Source organism: Lissotriton vulgaris, chromosome 6 (assembly GCF_964263255.1).
Source record: "Lissotriton vulgaris chromosome 6, aLisVul1.2, whole genome shotgun sequence".
In the NCBI taxonomy this organism is placed as follows: domain Eukaryota; kingdom Metazoa; phylum Chordata; class Amphibia; order Caudata; family Salamandridae; genus Lissotriton; species Lissotriton vulgaris.
Window position 1 is genome coordinate 791,790,526 of NC_141694.1, and position 21,255 is coordinate 791,811,780.

Sequence of the window (21,255 nt, forward strand, 5' to 3'; positions counted from 1 at the left end):
TGCAAAGTCATCCTTAGTGGAAAATGAAACCTCACACACTTTTTAGTGTCATGCTTCATCATAGGTGTCCTCTCCCCACCCCAGTAGGACAGTGCCAACAAGGCGGACTCAACCTCCTCGAAGACTGACTAGAAGGAGGGAGTTCTTACATAAATCTTACTGGACAACACCAACAGAAATGGGGATCCAGACTTAAACTTAAAAATACCTTAGTGTACCTTGAGAAATACCTTTATTCAATGGAACACTAGACATAATTCAAAATTAAAGTTGGGTGGGTATCTAGAGTACAATGACTCACACCCATTGGTGAGAACTTGAAACTGTCTGTCGGCACAGAGAAGGGACCAGACTAGGTCACACAGATGGGTGCTCCTTTTAATGAATGTGTGGCTATAAAGATGGTAAAAAGATGGCCGCTGAGTGAGGAGCTCCGGCCGGGAGCTCCTCCAACTGGGGATTACTCTTGGCACTTGTCCCGGGTTTTTCTCTTCCCTTCTACCAACTACACCTTCGGGGACTCACGGACTGCATTCCGGTCTTTTCCTTTCGCCCGAGAGATGTCCGTGTCCTACTACTCACCCTCAGAGCCTTCTAATGGTATGCTTGCAGAGCCAATGCCATCATGGGCGAAGCTTCGGTTGAGCTGCCCGCAGCTGAGAGGAGATGAGCTAGCGGATCTCCCCACCAGCCGCCACCTAACTTCCGGACCCGACCTCTGTTGCTTGGCATATCGCAGCCCCTTCCGGAAAATCCCGCATCACCTTTAAGGACTGCCGCTGAGACGCATGATTATTGTTCCTCCGACATCCACAACTCTATAGGACGGCGGCTGTGTCACCTGAGTTCTTGATTCCCTCAAAAAAGCAGCATCGAAATTGTTTCAACACTGTTGCCTTGTCCCAACAAGCTGGCTCCTCCTTCTTTCTTCTCCAAATTAGCATGCCCTCCTGACCCCGCGGCTGCCCTCCTTTTCCGGGGCTGCTTCATGGATGCTCGCGCTGAGTCCCCCTGACGACAATGTCGCGACATTAACTTTGGCGCCTTCCTCCCGCCAGATTTGGTGGCTGCCTTCCACAAAGTCAAAGTCAAAGTCAAAAGATTTTATTTGTATTGGTACTCGACAGAGGACCACAAATATAAAATATGAAATAAAATAAAACAAGAAAAGGAACAGGAAAATGAATACATCACAGGTTAATATAAAAACAGCATAGTTTTAAAAAATTTGTAGAAATTATAACATACAAATTCGTTCGGAGGCAATTTGCCCACTATTAATAGTTCTTTTTCCTTTGTTAACCTGCAGGTTCGATATATAGGATCAATATATGAAGCACGAGCTGCTACTACTTTAGAATTAGGGCAAACAAATAATAGATGCTCCACGGTCTGCTCGCCTCCTTGACATAACGAACAGAGATAGGGAGTTTCCCCAGCTGACCATTTAGATTTATACGATTGGACAGGTAAGATCCCTATTCGTAACATCAAGATCACCCTCCTTGCACTATGAGTTAGGGAAAACATGATGTAAGGCTGAATGTGTTTATACTCTGTAAGTTCAATAAATGATTTAAATGTTTTTAGTTTTTTGCTATGCGCATAGTCCAGATCTAAACTCAACGTAGGAGTAAAACATTTAAGAAAAAGTTTTAGTTGCGATACAGACCAGGTGAGTAATATATCTGTAGTAATTTCAGCCATTTTAAGTGCAGCTGACATATTCACTGAAAAAGTTTGCTTAGCTGCTTCTGTATCAAAGGTTTCCTTTTGGAGCAGAAATCTAAGTGTTCCCTCCTTTGCATGGAGGAGATTATAGGCCCACCTAATAATGTTTGCCACAGCCGTGGCATAAGCACTTGTTATTGCAAATTCTAACCTTAGAACCTGTATTGGTGTTGAAACTGGGACCTTCATCATTCTTTTCAGAATTTTTCCCTCTTGGCGATCCATGAATCCCCATTGTTTTATAGGGATATATTCCGTAGCATAAGAGAGGACTGCAGGGATTTTCACTTTATATATTTTTAGTAATGATGCAAAATGTCTGCTCCCCGTGGCACTATAGAGTTTAGTAAGTGCTCCGGCATGTATATCCGATTTCTTTGTTAATTTATCTATATGCTTTAAATTTGTTAGGTTCTTTGAGAGAATCCTGCCAAGATATGTATATTCTTTTTCTTCATCGATTTTTTCACCTCCGAGCCTCCAGTTGTATTTAACACTTTTTTTCTTCCCCGAGAAGGCTACAACTTTTGTTTTCTTTACATTCGGAATTAAGAAATTTTTGTTTGAATATTGAAACAGAATATCGAGAGAATTTTGCAAACCGAATGGTGTAAGATCAAACATTACTATATCGTCCGCATAGAGCAACAAATGAATACTTTGTTTGTTTATTTTTGGAGGGAAGCTTGAGCCTTGCTGTAACTGCTTTGGCAGGTCACTAAGATATAGCGAGAATAACATGGGGGCTAGTAGACAGCCCTGTTTGAGACCATTCTCTGTATTTATTACTTTCGTTAAACCTTTTTCGCCCCCCATTTGGACTTGACACCACGTTGTAGTATGAAGGCTTATTATTACCTGCAGCAAATGTTCGTTAATCCCAAAACACCTCAGTTTATTCCATAAAGTGGGTCGATCAACACGATCGAATGCGGTCGAATAATCTATAAATGCCATATAGACCGTCTGTTTTCTTCGTGTCACATATTTATCAAGAATAACCTGAATTATTGCAATATTGTCCGTGACAGAGTGCTTAGGTCTGAAACCGATTTAGAAAAGGGGGTGTGATGAACAGAGTGTCTGAATTGAGCAGACCACTCTTACCCAGTCCAAAGATCAGGACTTGATCCATCACCGTTATTTATCTCACTGCCCCACCCCAGCTCAGAACCTGGCTATATGCAAATCAGTCTGTCCCTGGCCCAGTGCATCATGGGAACAGGGCAGACTAAACTACCAAGCCAATTCTTCACCAGAAAGGAGACAAGCTACCGGGGACCGGTTTCTGGCATTTCAGCCGTCTTCGGCCCGGCTTGCTTGAATCCTGATGGAGCAGTGAGAAAGGGACTCATGTCTGAGTATACCCTGCCACACCTATAGTGGCCAAAAACGATTTAGAAAAGGGGGTGGTGATGAACAGAGTGTCTGAATTGAGCAGACCACTCTTACCCAGTCCAAAGATCAGGGCTTGATCCATCACCGTTATTTATCTCACTGCCCCACCCCAGCTCAGAACCTGGCTATATGCAAATCAGTCTGTCCCTGGCCCAGTGCATCATGGGAACAGGGCAGACTAAACTACCAAGCCAATTCTTCACCAGAAAGGAGACAAGCTACCGGGGACCGGTTTCTGGCATTTCAGCCGTCTTCGGCCCGGCTTGCTTGAATCCTGATGGAGCAGTGAGAAAGGGACTCATGTCTGAGTATACCCTGCCACACCTATAGTGGCCAAAAACGATTTAGAAAAGGGGGTGGTGATGAACAGAGTGTCTGAATTGAGCAGACCACTCTTACCCAGTCCAAAGATCAGGGCTTGATCCATCACCGTTATTTATCTCACTGCCCCACCCCAGCTCAGAACCTGGCTATATGCAAATCAGTCTGTCCCTGGCCCAGTGCATCATGGGAACAGGGCAGACTAAACTACCAAGCCAATTCTTCACCAGAAAGGAGACAAGCTACCGGGGAACGGTTTCTGGCATTTCAGCCGTCTTCGGCCCGGCTTGCTTGAATCCTGATGGAGCAGTGAGAAAGGGACTCATGTCTGAGTATACCCTGCCACACCTATAGTGGCCAAAAACGATTTAGAAAAGGGGGTGGTGATGAACAGAGTGTCTGAATTGAGCAGACCACTCTTACCCAGTCCAAAGATCAGGGCTTGATCCATCACCGTTATTTATCTCACTGCCCCACCCCAGCTCAGAACCTGGCTATATGCAAATCAGTCTGTCCCTGGCCCAGTGCATCATGGGAACAGGGCAGACTAAACTACCAAGCCAATTCTTCACCAGAAAGGAGACAAGCTACCGGGGACCGGTTTCTGGCATTTCAGCCGTCTTCGGCCCGGCTTGCTTGAATCCTGATGGAGCAGCGAGAAAGGGACTCATGTCTGAGTATACCCTGCCACACCTATAGTGGCCAAAAACGATTTAGAAAAGGGGGTGGTGATGAACAGAGTGTCTGAATTGAGCAGACCACTCTTACCCAGTCCAAAGATCAGGGCTTGATCCATCACCGTTATTTATCTCACTGCCCCACCCCAGCTCAGAACCTGGCTATATGCAAATCAGTCTGTCCCTGGCCCAGTGCATCATGGGAACAGGGCAGACTAAACTACCAAGCCAATTCTTCACCAGAAAGGAGACAAGCTACCGGGGACCGGTTTCTGGCATTTCAGCCGTCTTCGGCCCGGCTTGCTTGAATCCTGATGGAGCAGCGAGAAAGGGACTCATGTCTGAGTATACCCTGCCACACCTATAGTGGCCAAAAACGATTTAGAAAAGGGGGTGGTGATGAACAGAGTGTCTGAATTGAGCAGACCACTCTTACCCAGTCCAAAGATCAGGGCTTGATCCATCACCGTTATTTATCTCACTGCCCCACCCCAGCTCAGAACCTGGCTATATGCAAATCAGTCTGTCCCTGGCCCAGTGCATCATGGGAACAGGGCAGACTAAACTACCAAGCCAATTCTTCACCAGAAAGGAGACAAGCTACCGGGGACCGGTTTCTGGCATTTCAGCCGTCTTCGGCCCGGCTTGCTTGAATCCTGATGGAGCAGCGAGAAAGGGACTCATGTCTGAGTATACCCTGCCACACCTATAGTGGCCAAAAACGATTTAGAAAAGGGGGTGGTGATGAACAGAGTGTCTGAATTGAGCAGACCACTCTTACCCAGTCCAAAGATCAGGGCTTGATCCATCACCGTTATTTATCTCACTGCCCCACCCCAGCTCAGAACCTGGCTATATGCAAATCAGTCTGTCCCTGGCCCAGTGCATCATGGGAACAGGGCAGACTAAACTACCAAGCCAATTCTTCACCAGAAAGGAGACAAGCTACCGGGGACCGGTTTCTGGCATTTCAGCCGTCTTCGGCCCGGCTTGCTTGAATCCTGATGGAGCAGTGAGAAAGGGACTCATGTCTGAGTATACCCTGCCACACCTATAGTGGCCAAAAACGATTTAGAAAAGGGGGTGGTGATGAACAGAGTGTCTGAATTGAGCAGACCACTCTTACCCAGTCCAAAGATCAGGGCTTGATCCATCACCGTTATTTATCTCACTGCCCCACCCCAGCTCAGAACCTGGCTATATGCAAATCAGTCTGTCCCTGGCCCAGTGCATCATGATCTCTTGACTGGGTGAGAGCTTTCTGCTTAATTCAGAGACTCTGTCCCTCACCACCCCTTGTTGTAAATATTTTGTCCACCCTAAGCGTGGAAGGGTATTCTCAGATGTGAGACCCTTGCTCATTGCACCATCAGGATTCAAGCAAACCGGGCCGAAGACGGCTGTAATGCCAGAAACCGGTCCCCGGGAGCTTGTTTCCTTCCCAGTGTAAGAATTGGCTTTTGTAGTTTGGTTTGCCCTGTTCCCATCATGCACTGGGACAGGAACAGACTAATTTGCATACAGCCAGGTTCTGAAACTGGGATGGTGCAGTGAGCTAAAAAACGGTGTTGGATCTAGCCCTGATCTCTTGACTGGGTGAGAGCTTTCTGCTTAATTCAGAGACTCTGTCCCTCACCACCCCTTGTTGTAAATATTTTGTCCACCCTAAGCGTGGAAGGGTATTCTCAGATGTGAGACCCTTGCTCATTGCACCATCAGGATTCAAGCAAACCGGGCCGAAGACGGCTGTAATGCCAGAAACCGGTCCCCGGGAGCTTGTTTCCTTCCCAGTGTAAGAATTGGCTTTTGTAGTTTGGTTTGCCCTGTTCCCATCATGCACTGGGACAGGAACAGACTAATTTGCATACAGCCAGGTTCTGAAACTGGGATGGTGCAGTGAGCTAAAAAACGGTGTTGGATCTAGCCCTGATCTCTTGACTGGGTGAGAGCTTTCTGCTTAATTCAGAGACTCTGTCCCTCACCACCCCTTGTTGTAAATATTTTGTCCACCCTAAGCGTGGAAGGGTATTCTCAGATGTGAGACCCTTGCTCATTGCACCATCAGGATTCAAGCAAACCGGGCCGAAGACGGCTGTAATGCCAGAAACCGGTCCCCGGGAGCTTGTTTCCTTCCCAGTGTAAGAATTGGCTTTTGTAGTTTGGTTTGCCCTGTTCCCATCATGCACTGGGACAGGAACAGACTAATTTGCATACAGCCAGGTTCTGAAACTGGGATGGTGCAGTGAGCTAAAAAACGGTGTTGGATCTAGCCCTGATCTCTTGACTGGGTGAGAGCTTTCTGCTTAATTCAGAGACTCTGTCCCTCACCACCCCTTGTTGTAAATATTTTGTCCACCCTAAGCGTGGAAGGGTATTCTCAGATGTGAGACCCTTGCTCATTGCACCATCAGGATTCAAGCAAACCGGGCCGAAGACGGCTGTAATGCCAGAAACCGGTCCCCGGGAGCTTGTTTCCTTCCCAGTGTAAGAATTGGCTTTTGTAGTTTGGTTTGCCCTGTTCCCATCATGCACTGGGACAGGAACAGACTAATTTGCATACAGCCAGGTTCTGAAACTGGGATGGTGCAGTGAGCTAAAAAACGGTGTTGGATCTAGCCCTGATCTCTTGACTGGGTGAGAGCTTTCTGCTTAATTCAGAGACTCTGTCCCTCACCACCCCTTGTTGTAAATATTTTGTCCACCCTAAGCGTGGAAGGGTATTCTCAGATGTGAGACCCTTGCTCATTGCACCATCAGGATTCAAGCAAACCGGGCCGAAGACGGCTGTAATGCCAGAAACCGGTCCCCGGGAGCTTGTTTCCTTCCCAGTGTAAGAATTGGCTTTTGTAGTTTGGTTTGCCCTGTTCCCATCATGCACTGGGACAGGAACAGACTAATTTGCATACAGCCAGGTTCTGAAACTGGGATGGTGCAGTGAGCTAAAAAACGGTGTTGGATCTAGCCCTGATCTCTTGACTGGGTGAGAGCTTTCTGCTTAATTCAGAGACTCTGTCCCTCACCACCCCTTGTTGTAAATATTTTGTCCACCCTAAGCGTGGAAGGGTATTCTCAGATGTGAGACCCTTGCTCATTGCACCATCAGGATTCAAGCAAACCGGGCCGAAGACGGCTGTAATGCCAGAAACCGGTCCCCGGGAGCTTGTTTCCTTCCCAGTGTAAGAATTGGCTTTTGTAGTTTGGTTTGCCCTGTTCCCATCATGCACTGGGACAGGAACAGACTAATTTGCATACAGCCAGGTTCTGAAACTGGGATGGTGCAGTGAGCTAAAAAACGGTGTTGGATCTAGCCCTGATCTCTTGACTGGGTGAGAGCTTTCTGCTTAATTCAGAGACTCTGTCCCTCACCACCCCTTGTTGTAAATATTTTGTCCACCCTAAGCGTGGAAGGGTATTCTCAGATGTGAGACCCTTGCTCATTGCACCATCAGGATTCAAGCAAACCGGGCCGAAGACGGCTGTAATGCCAGAAACCGGTCCCCGGGAGCTTGTTTCCTTCCCAGTGTAAGAATTGGCTTTTGTAGTTTGGTTTGCCCTGTTCCCATCATGCACTGGGACAGGAACAGACTAATTTGCATACAGCCAGGTTCTGAAACTGGGATGGTGCAGTGAGCTAAAAAACGGTGTTGGATCTAGCCCTGATCTCTTGACTGGGTGAGAGCTTTCTGCTTAATTCAGAGACTCTGTCCCTCACCACCCCTTGTTGTAAATATTTTGTCCACCCTAAGCGTGGAAGGGTATTCTCAGATGTGAGACCCTTGCTCATTGCACCATCAGGATTCAAGCAAACCGGGCCGAAGACGGCTGTAATGCCAGAAACCGGTCCCCGGGAGCTTGTTTCCTTCCCAGTGTAAGAATTGGCTTTTGTAGTTTGGTTTGCCCTGTTCCCATCATGCACTGGGACAGGAACAGACTAATTTGCATACAGCCAGGTTCTGAAACTGGGATGGTGCAGTGAGCTAAAAAACGGTGTTGGATCTAGCCCTGATCTCTTGACTGGGTGAGAGCTTTCTGCTTAATTCAGAGACTCTGTCCCTCACCACCCCTTGTTGTAAATATTTTGTCCACCCTAAGCGTGGAAGGGTATTCTCAGATGTGAGACCCTTGCTCATTGCACCATCAGGATTCAAGCAAACCGGGCCGAAGACGGCTGTAATGCCAGAAACCGGTCCCCGGGAGCTTGTTTCCTTCCCAGTGTAAGAATTGGCTTTTGTAGTTTGGTTTGCCCTGTTCCCATCATGCACTGGGACAGGAACAGACTAATTTGCATACAGCCAGGTTCTGAAACTGGGATGGTGCAGTGAGCTAAAAAACGGTGTTGGATCTAGCCCTGATCTCTTGACTGGGTGAGAGCTTTCTGCTTAATTCAGAGACTCTGTCCCTCACCACCCCTTGTTGTAAATATTTTGTCCACCCTAAGCGTGGAAGGGTATTCTCAGATGTGAGACCCTTGCTCATTGCACCATCAGGATTCAAGCAAACCGGGCCGAAGACGGCTGTAATGCCAGAAACCGGTCCCCGGGAGCTTGTTTCCTTCCCAGTGTAAGAATTGGCTTTTGTAGTTTGGTTTGCCCTGTTCCCATCATGCACTGGGACAGGAACAGACTAATTTGCATACAGCCAGGTTCTGAAACTGGGATGGTGCAGTGAGCTAAAAAACGGTGTTGGATCTAGCCCTGATCTCTTGACTGGGTGAGAGCTTTCTGCTTAATTCAGAGACTCTGTCCCTCACCACCCCTTGTTGTAAATAGGTCTGAAACCAGCCTGAAACATCGGTATCAGACCCAGCGAAAAAGCCCAGTTTTTTAGTTGCATTAAAACTTCAGCAGCGAAAATTTTTCCAGTCGCATCCATCAATGCTATTTGACGGTAGTTCCCTGCTACCGTTTTGCAACCTTTTTTATAAATAGGGATGATAATGCTCCCCTGCCATGACTTTGGTACTGCTCCAGTGGTCAAGATATAGTTGAATAGTGGGGTTAACAAAAAACTCCATTCCTTAGGATTCATCTGTATGGCCTTGATAGGAATCTGGTCAGGGCCAAAGGCACCTGTACTTCTTGCCTTTTGAATGTGAGTTTCTACCATTATTGTTGTTGTTTTAGGAATTGATGTTTTTAGTTTTTCTTTAACATTATCTGTACAGTTTTCTTCTAGTTTGACCGTGTTTGATTTATAGAGATCTGTCAGATAAATTTCCCACTCTTTCGGAGGAACCGGTACTGCTAGTAATTTCTTTTTTGTTCCTGTTATTTTTGCTATTAGTGACCAATAAGTTCTCTGGTTTGGTTCTTTTGCAGCAATTTGTAAATCGACCCAGTTGCGATCTTGAAAGGTTTTTTTCTTACTTATTTTTTCTCTTCTCAATTGATTTTTCAGTTTGTTTATTTCTTTCTTTTTGGTAGGAGAAGAGTGTAGATATTGAGCTTGTATCAAATTATTTAGTTTTTTCCTTGTCTGGGTATTCCGGATTTTATTTGAATTTTTCTTCATTTTATTAGCAGTATTTCCTTGACGATTCATTTTTATTAGTACCTTTTTAAGTTCGGTAAGCATACTCTCAAAGTTTTCTATAAGATCTTCAGAGTACTGTTTCTTCAAAACAATTTTATGCTTAACCAGTATTGATATTTTGTCCATAGAAGATGGATTCCAAAAGATACGTCTTTGGTCGCTATTTACCAGAGTTTCATTTCTATAAAGGATCATGTATCCTTCTGCTGCAGACTGAGCCGACCAATTGGTACGTAGTTGCAACATGGCGTGATCGCTGTCTAATGAGAAGTTAGAGTGGAGATGAGGAATGGTTTCAAATAAATCTTTGCCACAGATGATATAATCTATTATCGATGGACTCCCGTTTCCCTGTCTTGTATATGATGCCGGGATGTCTCCTTCAATGTTCCCATTCAAAATTACCCCATTTATATTAAATAGCGCTGATAGCATTATTTTCCCTCTTTTATTAGAGCGAGCGATTGAAGTAGTGTGGCTCACTGGTTAGAGGCGGCAGACCCGAGAGCAGAGGACGGGCCGGGACCAGGGTTCGATTCCCGGCGCGGCAGGTTTCTGGACCAGGGTCAGCGGACTCGATAATTCTCTCGCCTCGGTGCCCACTCTGATCAGCGATCACACTCGGCAACTCTGGGCATTAGCTTGCCTCATCTTCACTAACGGCCCCACCAGACCGCCGGGGATGCCTGGTCTCACCCTGGAGATACCCATTAAGGGACCATCTCTCAGGGAAGCCAGGAAGGGTTTCGCAGAGGTCGAAGCGCCTTGGGACCCTACGGGTAAGTAGTGCGCTATATAAATGCCAATACATACAGTGTCTCTTGGGAATTGTGGAGTAAAAGATTCCAGGCTTTCCTCTTCAAAGATTCTTCCCCACTTTTTTATTTCGGGATTAGAGATTTTCCCATTGAAGTCACCCATGATCATAAAAAGTGGAAACATATGGGCTTCTATTGTTTGTTGGATGATTTCCAGGGTATCTTCGAATAAGGTGTCGTACTTTCTTCCGGGGGGGCATATGTATTAAATAGCAGCATTGCTCTTCGTGGGCTCTTATTATAGATATTTAGAGAAAGTTTAATACATTGCAAACTGACACTGTTGGTCTCAACTATCTCTTGTTCCCATGTATAATCCTTTCTCATTAGAATAGCCAATCCTCCTTTGGCATGGCCCCGATTAGTAGCTTCTGCAGATATATTATAAACATAGTACCCTTTTTGAGAAAAGGGTGCTATTGCCCAGGTTTCTTGTAAGGTCAGAATATCAGGCTGGTTATTAAGGACTTCCTTCATTTTATTTATTGTTCTCCCTGCGATATTCCACGATATAAGCTTTAGACCTTGGTTAAACAGGATACTTCAATTGACTAGAACTTTTATTGCAGTTCAGCATCCCCGATAACCAGGTCCACGACTTCTCGTTATCAATGTCAGTAGCTTTGTTCTCATTTGGTTCCAAGTGCCACACTCCCCTTTCCCCTTTATTCAAACGAATTTTCAGGATCGCTTCTCCCTGTTGCAGATCTCTAAAATAAGTAGCCCCTGAGTCTTTATACGTCAAGGAAGATCTAGGACCATTGTTTGGATGTGGATTAGAGATTAGTTGCATGTTGTTGTTTGTTGTTTTATAATTTTTATTTCCTTTGAGCTCAACCTTCTCAATTACATCATATCCAAATCTGTGTATTATTTCTTTTTCGTTAAGTATAATCCCAGGTATTACGGGAGACCAAAAGGAAACCGTTGCGATTTTATTATGACCACTTTTGGGGAAAGTCACTAGGTCTATTTCACTGCTTGTCAATAATTGAAGAGACTTTATGTTTTGCAAGAGGTTGAGTATCCTGCCTCTATTAAGTGGTGTATTATCGGTGGGGAAAAGTTCTTCAAATTGAAGTGCTTTTGACTGAATATTAATGCTGCATTCGTTGTCCTTCTTATTGCTTCTATTGACATCGATACTTTCCTGTCTTGTCTTTATAACAGTCCTGGTTGGGAGATATTCATCCGCCCTTGGGTTCAATGATGGCTTTGTATCTGTACATTTTCCTTTGGGGGATTCTCCTTTTTTACTAGTATATGGCGTACTTTTCTCATCGTTTTTCTCCTGCAAATCTTTTTGGGGTATATTGATTTTTTGGAATTTAAGCTTACGGGTTTTCTTTTTATGAATCCTTCTAAGAGGTTTTTTCCTCCTTTTGTTTTTTCCCTTTTCCTCAGTTCCCTTGGTTTTATCTGTTGTTATTTCTCTTATTAGAGTTTCTGACTTAGTTTTTGTACAAGAGTCTTCGCCTTCCTTTACTAAGTCTTTGTCATATATGTCCTTTTTTCTTTGTTTGTTAAAAATAGGAAATTGCTTTTGGTTTTTTTGCGATTTTTCTCTAAAAAGTTTTTCTAAAGAATAGAGCGTAGATTCGTTGAAAGATTCCGTTTTTTTCGTTTTATAAGTTTCTATGAAATCTCCTTCTGATGTCTGAGTGGAAGAGTGACAAATATTTTGTTTATGATCGTTTTCCTTTCGTTTAGTGGTATCTTTTGATGGATTTTCTGTTATTTTTGAGGACTCCTTTTTTCTTTTCTCTTCTACTAGAAATTTTAAAATGCCAATTTGGACATCCAAAGTTTGATCTGAGTTTTCGAGGATGTTTCCTAAAAAGGAGAGAACGGATTCTAATATTGCCTGTAGTGAGAAAAGAGCCTTAGATAGAGGTATTGTCGATGTATCGAGATTTTTGTTTTCGGTTAGGAAAGGGTCCAAAAAAGAATCTTGTTCTTGTGCAGATGTTTTTTTTGTTTCGATATTTAATAGCTTTATTTCGGGGCTTTTTTCTTCTACTTTGTGTTTGAATATACTTGAATCTTCTGATTTATGTAGGCTCCCATTGCTCTTTATAGGAGATGATATTAAATTTGGACTATTTTGTTCTGACTTGTGATTGAGTATATTTAGGTCCTCTGTTTTATATAAGGTCTCATAGCCTTTTATAGGAGTCGATGATTTCAAGAGGATAGAGTTGTAGTCTTTTAGTTGTTGGTCATTCAGTGAGTGAATAGACTTGTTAATGGGCGCCATATCACTTACATTATGAAGCAGATGGGGGGAATCAGATAAATTCGTTAATTCCCCTGAACTCCCGAGTGGTTTATTTTCAGTGGTAGATGTTGTTTTATCAGGTACCTTTTTTGATGGAAGGGTAGAAAAATATTCCTTGATAGTCGGGGTTAACGTAATGCGACCAGGTTTTATCGCTTTATCTGTAGATTTCCTGACTGCTTCTTCGGTTCCCATGCGCTTCAAAAAGATTGTACGCGAACGTAATTTTCTTAGACCCATTTGTCTTTCCTAGTACAACTTTTATAATAACTTTGGTAATAAGATCTCGAAGATTCGTGTTCCAGTATGGTGTAAAAGTCAGGACAATACTCTAGCCACTTATACCAGAAAAAAAGGAGAATATTACCTATTTTCTTGACAAATCGTTTCCGCGATGTTTTTGGGCGATGTTGTTAGTGGGGTGGCCCGTCCCGTCCTCGGTCGTCCCCGGACGGCCTCAGACGGCCCGCCCTTTGCCCGGGCTTCGCCCGGCGCCCTCCCGCGCTGCGGGGGTGGTACTTCCTCTTTGTAGCTGTACAGAGGTCACCGAGGGGGCGGTGCCGGCAGGGAGAGCAGCCCAGCTGGAGACGGGCGCGCGGGGACTCCTGGTCCGTGGAGTCCGCCGCTCTGTGCTCACAGCCCTGCCGGTCCAGTCAGGTTAAAGGAGGCCCCTTGATGAATGCTATCAGCTGCTGCAAGCCGCGAAGCGGGACCCGCGGAGCGGGTCCGGCGAGAGGTAACGGCTGCAGCTAGCTGTACTGCAGGTGCCCAGAGCAAGGCTCAGCGATAGAGCTCTGTGAAGGTCTCAGCGTAGAATAACGAAGATTTCAGCGATAGTAGCAGCAATCCGCCTTTGGATCTGCAGAAGCGCCACTTAAACTTTTAGGAGGTGGGGGCGGTGCCGGCAGGGAGAGCAGCCCAGCTGGAGACGGGCGCGCGGGGACTCCTGGTCCGTGGAGTCCGCCGCTCTGTGCTCGCAGCCCTGCCGGTCCAGTCAGGTGAAAGGAGGCCCCTTGATGAATGCTATCAGCTGCTGCAAGCCGCGAAGCGGGACCCGCGGAGCGGGTCCGGCGAGAGGTAACGGCTGCAGCTAGCTGTACTGCAGGTGCCCAGAGCAAGGCTCAGCGATAGAGCTCTGTGAAGGTCTCAGCGTAGAATAACGAAGATTTCAGCGATAGTAGCAGCAATCCCTTCCACATTTCAGCCCTGCTCCGGGGGTATATTTCCTTAGTGACTTCGTGTTTTCCAAAATGACTTTCGGTTTGGTTCTTTGTCTCTCCCGCAAACCCGCCATTTTGTTCGAATTTATTTGGGGGTCACGACTTGGACCCCCCATCTTGCGTCTACGACAGATCCCCTTGATCAATTCTTGCCGCTGGTCTCCGCCTGTGCCGCCAGTTTGACCAGTGCCTTAGTTGACCCTTTTAAAGACCCTTCACTACTTGTTTTGGTCACAGTGAATTACCCTTGTGACCAGTTTGGATCCTCGTCATTTATTTTTCGACCCGACGCAGCGATGATGTATGGCATTAGTTGTTGTGTTATCACCGGTCCCCTCCCGGTTTGTAGACTTTCATACTCTGACTTTTTCTTTGATGTCCCTTGTGGTACTGATCTTCATGATAAACCCTTTACTGTCCCCCCACCCCCTCAATGGTCTACAGGATTTGCTCTCTATTTTTATTTAACGTCGTAGCTACAGATGTCATTTTATAACTCGTTTTTCTCTATGCTATGTTTTATTCTCTAATAACTGATGTATCTTTGTAACACTGTTGATCTGCGAAATTTGATATTAATTTAAACTAATGATTGCCTCTGCCTTATTCCCTCCCCCTACTCTATTGCTATTTTTTCCTATTGTTGACACCTTGCTCTGCCTCATTTCCAATGTTTTTCTTGTTCAATGCAATCTGCAATTATGCATATGTTACTTGTGAAATCTCTTATGTCAAGCGCTCTGTTTCCTCCAGGTCTAGTCAACGAGCTCAAAACTGTTTTACTTACCACGGGCCCTGACTACCTTTGGACGATGCCCAGTGGAGCTGTCCTTTGCAGCTGTAGAGGAGTCTGGCTCTGGTTCACCCCCTCAGCCTTCACCTATCCAGCTGGACTTCGGACATTATTTTTAACGGTTCTTCACTGCACTGTCTATCTCTCCCTTTGACTGCTTTGTTACTCCTGAGGTATTTTCCCCCTTCTGGTCGGCCTGACTCTATCTGCTTTCCTTTCCTCTGTGCTTCGCTCCCTCCCTACCTTCCTTTACCCATAAGACATGTATCTTTGCTATGCAATGCGCTAATCACTTATGTTATTGTGTATTCTAATGTTTTTCTCCTATGCCTATACTTGTAACTGTAACTGAAACCAATGTAACTTTTGTTAACTGTAACTTCATGTTCCTCGTGTAAAGTGCCCTGATACCTACGGGTCTAGCCAGCACTATATAAAACTCAATAAAAAAAGGACCCCGCCCCCCCTCTGTGACCCTGATGCTGGTATCCCCTGAGAACCAGGTTTTCAAGTTCCCACCAATCAACGAAAAGGTAGGACAGATGTGTAGGGCCTAATTAGGCAGTCTTCCTGACCAACTAAACCAGTCTAAAGGTTAGATTGTTTAGGAACAAATCACCATTAGGGATCCACATGCCCTGACGAATGTGGTAGAGCTTTAAGGCTATTTACCAATAGGCAGAAACATCTTGGTAGGTAGTAGATGGGTGTGAGACATTGTACTCTAGATACCTACCCAACTTTGACTTTTAATCATATCCAGTGTTCCATTGAATAAAGGTATTTTTTCCAATGTGCACTAAGGTATTTTTAAGTTTACGTCTGGATCCCCATTTCTGTCAGTGTTTTCCAGTAAGATTTATGTAAGAACTCCCCCCTATCTAGTCAGTCTTCAAGGAGGTTGAGTCTGCCTTGTTGGCACTGTCCTACTGGGGTGGTCGAGAGGACTCATATGATGAAGAATGACACTAAAAAAGTGTGTGAGGTTTCCTCTTCCACTAAGGATGACTTTCCACTGACAGTAATCTAAGACTGAAGCTCTTTTTAGTCTCCATACGTGTAAGAGCCAATAGTCTTGGAGCATCGATTACACCGCTTATCATTCCTTGATAAGTGCCACCGTACTAATATGTTGTGTTAGCCATAACACAGAATCAGCCTACATATAGGTGCCATGTAGCATGCCTGTGGGACAAGCTGGAGTCCAAAGGTGGGAGAAGGAGAGAAAAAAGAAGCTCCCTGCTCACTCAGTATTGGAGGGTGACATAGAAATACTAAGCAATCATGCTTGATGTAGGCAGGTGAGGCAGAGGGAGAGAGAGTGGTGGGTGGGGGTAAGAGAGAGACGATTGCTGCTGCCTGAGAGAGATATGAAGTGATGGGAGGGGAGTATTGAGAGAGACAGAGTCAGCATGAGCGAGGACAGACAGACACACATTTGAGAGCTAAAAATCGTATCATGTTCCAGCAAAAGGAGAGATAGTTGCCTGATGTTTGCATTGGAAACATACAACAAATCCAAATAAAAACCTAGTAAAACTTAAATGCTCATAGGTGGGACCAACACAAGCCACCTGAAACAGACAACAAAGCAATCCGATCATGAGCATCAGTTACCCTCCGTACTTATATAAGTAATTTGTATTGTAAGCAAGAGGTGTTGCCAACAGACAGTTACAGCTATCTGTAGCCCAGACCTAAATATTAGGAAACCATTAACCAGCAAATGAAACAGATAACAGATATACACAAATGTTCTCAGTATTTGTACAAAAGCAATCGAATAGAAGATCCTTCCATTTGTACCATATTGATCAGCCAAGGTTCCATTGAGTAGGGTGGATTTCTTAAGTCTTGTTGAAGTTACATTTCTTTTGGCAAGAAATCTCAAATTTCATTGGGAATTTTACTGTAAACATAGTTTTTCATGTTTGCCAGGCAAGACGGTTGGGCATGGGTCAACATTGTGCCTTTTCATAAACAATTTACCTCAACACTTAAAACTCTATTTCAGGAATCATTTTCATAATATTTTACTGTTGACTCAAGAAGTGTAGAAGTCGAGTTCATTTAAGGTATTATACCTGTGCTTACTAAAAAACCTTTTTTTTTTAATTTTTGTCCTGCCAGTCATTTAAAAAATTCACAACAGTTCAAATTGATCCGTGAAACAAGATGAAGGAAGGACTTGCGATTCTCTGCTAAGGGTAAACGAGCCTCAGTTACAATTTTCCGAAGTTATTCTCTCTCTATGGGTAATAACATTTATTTATGCAATGTTACAGACTTCTCTCAAATACCTGCAGAAGCACATACCTGTATAAACTCCCATCAAAGTGTAAATTAAATGAATTGATGGTCGAACTGTTTCTGTAGAATTAATAGCAGTAATGCTCAGTTCTGGGCAATTGACAGCTCCACAGTTTGTGTAGTTCATTCCTGTCCCTGTAGAATGCAAATGAAGCCATTAGAAATGTAAAGCTCACTTTAAACCATTGTTAAACACGAGACTTTGTCTTTATATAACCTTTGGGATACCAGAATTGCTAACGCAGTAGATAATCATTAAGACATCCTAAAACATTGTGTAAGACAAAGTGAATCAACCTTCAACCCACCAGCTTCATAATAGAAACTCATTCATCACTTTCCAAAAGTAAGATAACCATATAATGTTACCACCCATGGTTGGATGTCTGTTTAAAATGAATGAAACAAAATAATCCTGGGCTGGTTGGATAAATGCAGTGCCCAATTGATTATGATCACTAGAAGTAGCTGAAACCTGCACTGTCCTCAGTACAGTGATACAACACACACCCCTGTTGTACAACTGTTTGTCTATCCCAATACAGATGGAGAAATTTGAGAATCAGGAAGGAGGTGGACTAAGTAGAAAGCTATTGTACCTAGAATCTCTTCGGAATGGTTTAGATGTCAATAGAAAAATATTTTTAAGGAAAAAAATATTATATATATATATATATATAACATATTCTTCTATATATATTATATATATATATAATATATAGAAGAAACAGTGCTGAAAAAAGGTCTGACCTTCTGCCCTACAGCTAAGTTCGATCATGTACAAACTAGGATTGATCTCTTCAAATATGTTCGAAAATTGAAACTACAGAAAATATTTGCCTTCAATCCTGTAAATGGAACAAGAACAATTCCTGAATCGAATGAGGACAGTCAACAACTTGGATTGAGAGACAATGAACTTGAAGCTCTCATGACAGCGCAAAACCCGGCTGGTATGGAAGACATCCCCAACTCAATGGAAGCAATGAGAGCGGAGGGGATCTGACAAGAAAGAGATCCTAGCAATCTGAAGAAAAATCAAGGGTTCTTCCTCAAACTCCACATGACGCAGTGGACATTTTCAATGATGCAGTTTTATCAGACCGTCAAAAACTGCCAACAAAAACAACAGAAATGAACATGAAGAATTCCAACATCACAAGAAAGGAATGGGAAGCCATTAAATCTCCAAAGACGGACACGAGCATTGAGATTAAACCCTCTGAAAAGGGTGGAAATATAGTGATTTTCAGTAAGGAAAAATACAAACAAGAAGCAATGAAGCAACAACTGAACAAGGACTGCTATGAAACAATCACCAGAACTGACTATGTAAAATGTACCCTAAAGTATCAGACTTTGCTAGAAGGATGGAGGGATGAGGGAATGAATATTAAAAATGAATTTGATTACCTGCAATGTGAAAACCCAGTGATCCCCACTTTTTATCACCTTCCTAAGGTACATAAAGATATTAAGAACCATTCAGAGAGGCCGATAGTCTCCTCGATAGGCAGTCTTCTGGAAAATACATCTTGGTTCATAGACACATATTTGGCACCATTTGTGAAGGATCTGTCCTCATTTGTGAGGGACACTCAGGACTTCCTCTGACTGATTGATGACATCACGAGGGACTCAGACATGCTTCTGAATACCCTGGATGTCGCCAATCTATATACCTGTATTGGCCATAAGGATAGCATTTCTGCTGTAAACTGGTTTTTAAATAGGAAACCACTCAAATTCCACCAACATAGCCGTATGCTTCTGACAATGACCAAATTCTGTCTCGAAAACAACATTTTTTTGTTTGCGGGTACCCTGTACAGGCAGACACAGGGGACAGCTATGGGCACGTGCTTCATTCCCAGCTACGCAAACTTGTTTGTGGGCTGGTGGGAGAAGCATGTGGCCTGGGGCGGGACCAATGAGAAATGGTTGGATTAAATCATGATCTGGGCCAGATATATTGATGATCTCTTTGTTGTTTGGCGAGGCTACAGGGCCTCTGCTGAGCAGTATGTGGCCGCGCTAAACAACAATGAGTTGAATCTGAGGTTCACTAGCACCATCAGTGACACCTCCATAAATTATCTGGACCTAGAGCTTGATTCGAAATATTCCATTTGGAGAATTACTCCGCCTGAAACGCAACTTCTCAGGTAATGAAGAATTTGTGAAAGCCGGGGAGGATGCCACAATGAGATTTAGAGAAAGGGGCTATTCCAAAACAGTACTAGGGAATTCAGTAAGTAGAGTAGACCTGATTGACAGAAAAGACCTACTAATAGACAAGACCAAAACATAATCAGAAGGTATAACACAGATGATTACCAATTTCAGTATAAGAGCAGGAGATTTGGTACAGGTAGTCAATAAAAATTGGCATATCCTGCAAACAGATGCAACTCTAAAAAGAATTATACCTGCACACCCATCCATAACCTACAGACGCTGTCAGTCTTTAAATTACCATTTGATACATAGTCATTTCGAGGTCCCACCCAAAGCAACAACGATGAAGCCCATCAAAGGCTTCTTCCCGTGCATGCGCTGCAAGGTCTGCAAACACAGCAAAAAAAGAACTAAATATGAAGGGTGACCCAACAATCCCCGTCCGACAAGAGAAATTGTCAAATTTCTCAATTGCAATTCGGACTTCGCAATACACTGCTTGGAATGTCCCTGTTCCAAGAGGTACATCGGAAGCACAATCCATCCAGCTAAAAACGAGTATTAGAGCACATGCGTGCTATAACAAACCGGGACAAAACTTACCCCGTGGTACGCCACTTCGAAACACATCACAACAGCAATAGAGACCTACTCACTTTTTCTGCCTGGACCAGGTGGATAGAAAAGAAAGAGGGGGTGATCGTGTTAAGGCTCTAAGGGTGCTGGAGTCTAAATATATTATAGATCTGCAAAGCAAATGGCCAACAGGGCTTAACAACGACGAAGAACTATGGGTACACTTATAAATGAATCAAGACAGTACGTGAAAAGAGTAGGGGAGCATAAGAAGGGTGGAATGATTATTTGAAATGTGGGATCACACAGAAAATTAATAGAACAGAGCAACATCTATCTCCCTCTAGTCTCTACAACAACATGATTGAAACTATTTGAATGAATTCACTTGCCAATTTCTCTCTCCTTAGCCTAGGGACTTAACAAAAATGCACAAATGGCCCATCCAGGGCTGGACAACAGTTGAGCTGGCCCATACAGGGCTCGATTAAAAAACAAACTAAAAAACAAACAGGGGAATAATTGAATATTCTTTATACATATTCCTAATTATGGCAGTTGCCTATTGACACATACAAATACCTATTGTAATATCATTTAGAGTGTGGAATGTGTCTCAAAATAATTGAACAGTTCTAACAAGACAATATTGGTTCTAGGAAAATGTGCAATCGCGCTGGAAAAGAATGAAAGGTTATATCTCTGACATATTCCACATTTGGTTTGTACAATCATATATAATAATGAATTGTAAAAAGAAATTGTTTTTAACACTGCACTTGCACTTTTGAAACCATTGTTTTTAAGTCAAGAAAGAACCTATGACCCACTTTTTAACACACTGTCTGTTGGAGGGGCAGGGGGTCTGCCAATAAAACACTTTTGAAATCAGATAACCAGAGTGCTGTCTACTTTCGGTGTACAAGAAAAAGCTGAATCATTGTTCAATATATATATATATATATATATATATATATATATATATATATATATATATATATATATATATATATATATATATGTATTTTTTTTTTTCTTCTTCTAGCCAAGTCTAGAAGAAAATTTGCCCTAACATATGAATATATATATGTTATATAGTGTAGATTTGTAAATAGCGGGCATTGGGTTGAACAATTTCATCACCTGTATATATTGGATTTGCACACGGCAATGGCTTGTATACAATCGGGGATACACCCCTGCATAACATCATACACGCCTGTAAAATTTGTAAATAGCATCGTTTGGTATCACAAATGTAAAAATTGTAAATATGTGCTAGTCCTAATAATTGTTTGGTCACATGTCAAACTTTGTTTTACATATTTGCACTGAGCACTTTATCTGTCGCCATTCTCTAACAGTAGTAGAAACCATGTATTTACACACTACAAAATGGCCGCCGCAAAATAGATTTTGTACC

At 43.5% G+C, this 21,255-nt stretch overlaps 1 protein-coding gene across 1 annotated transcript in view; it reads right to left on the reverse strand.

The window, feature by feature from the left end:
• The window catches only part of LOC147708012 (N-acetylglucosamine transporter UNC93A-like), a 324,953-nt gene that overhangs the window by 53,023 nt on the left and 250,675 nt on the right, over positions 1-21,255 (reverse strand). The window contains exon 5 of the mRNA XM_086926826.1: positions 17,085-17,213. Coding sequence (XP_086782952.1) covers positions 17,085-17,213 — 129 coding nt within the window. The remainder of the gene's footprint in view (positions 1-17,084; positions 17,214-21,255) is intronic.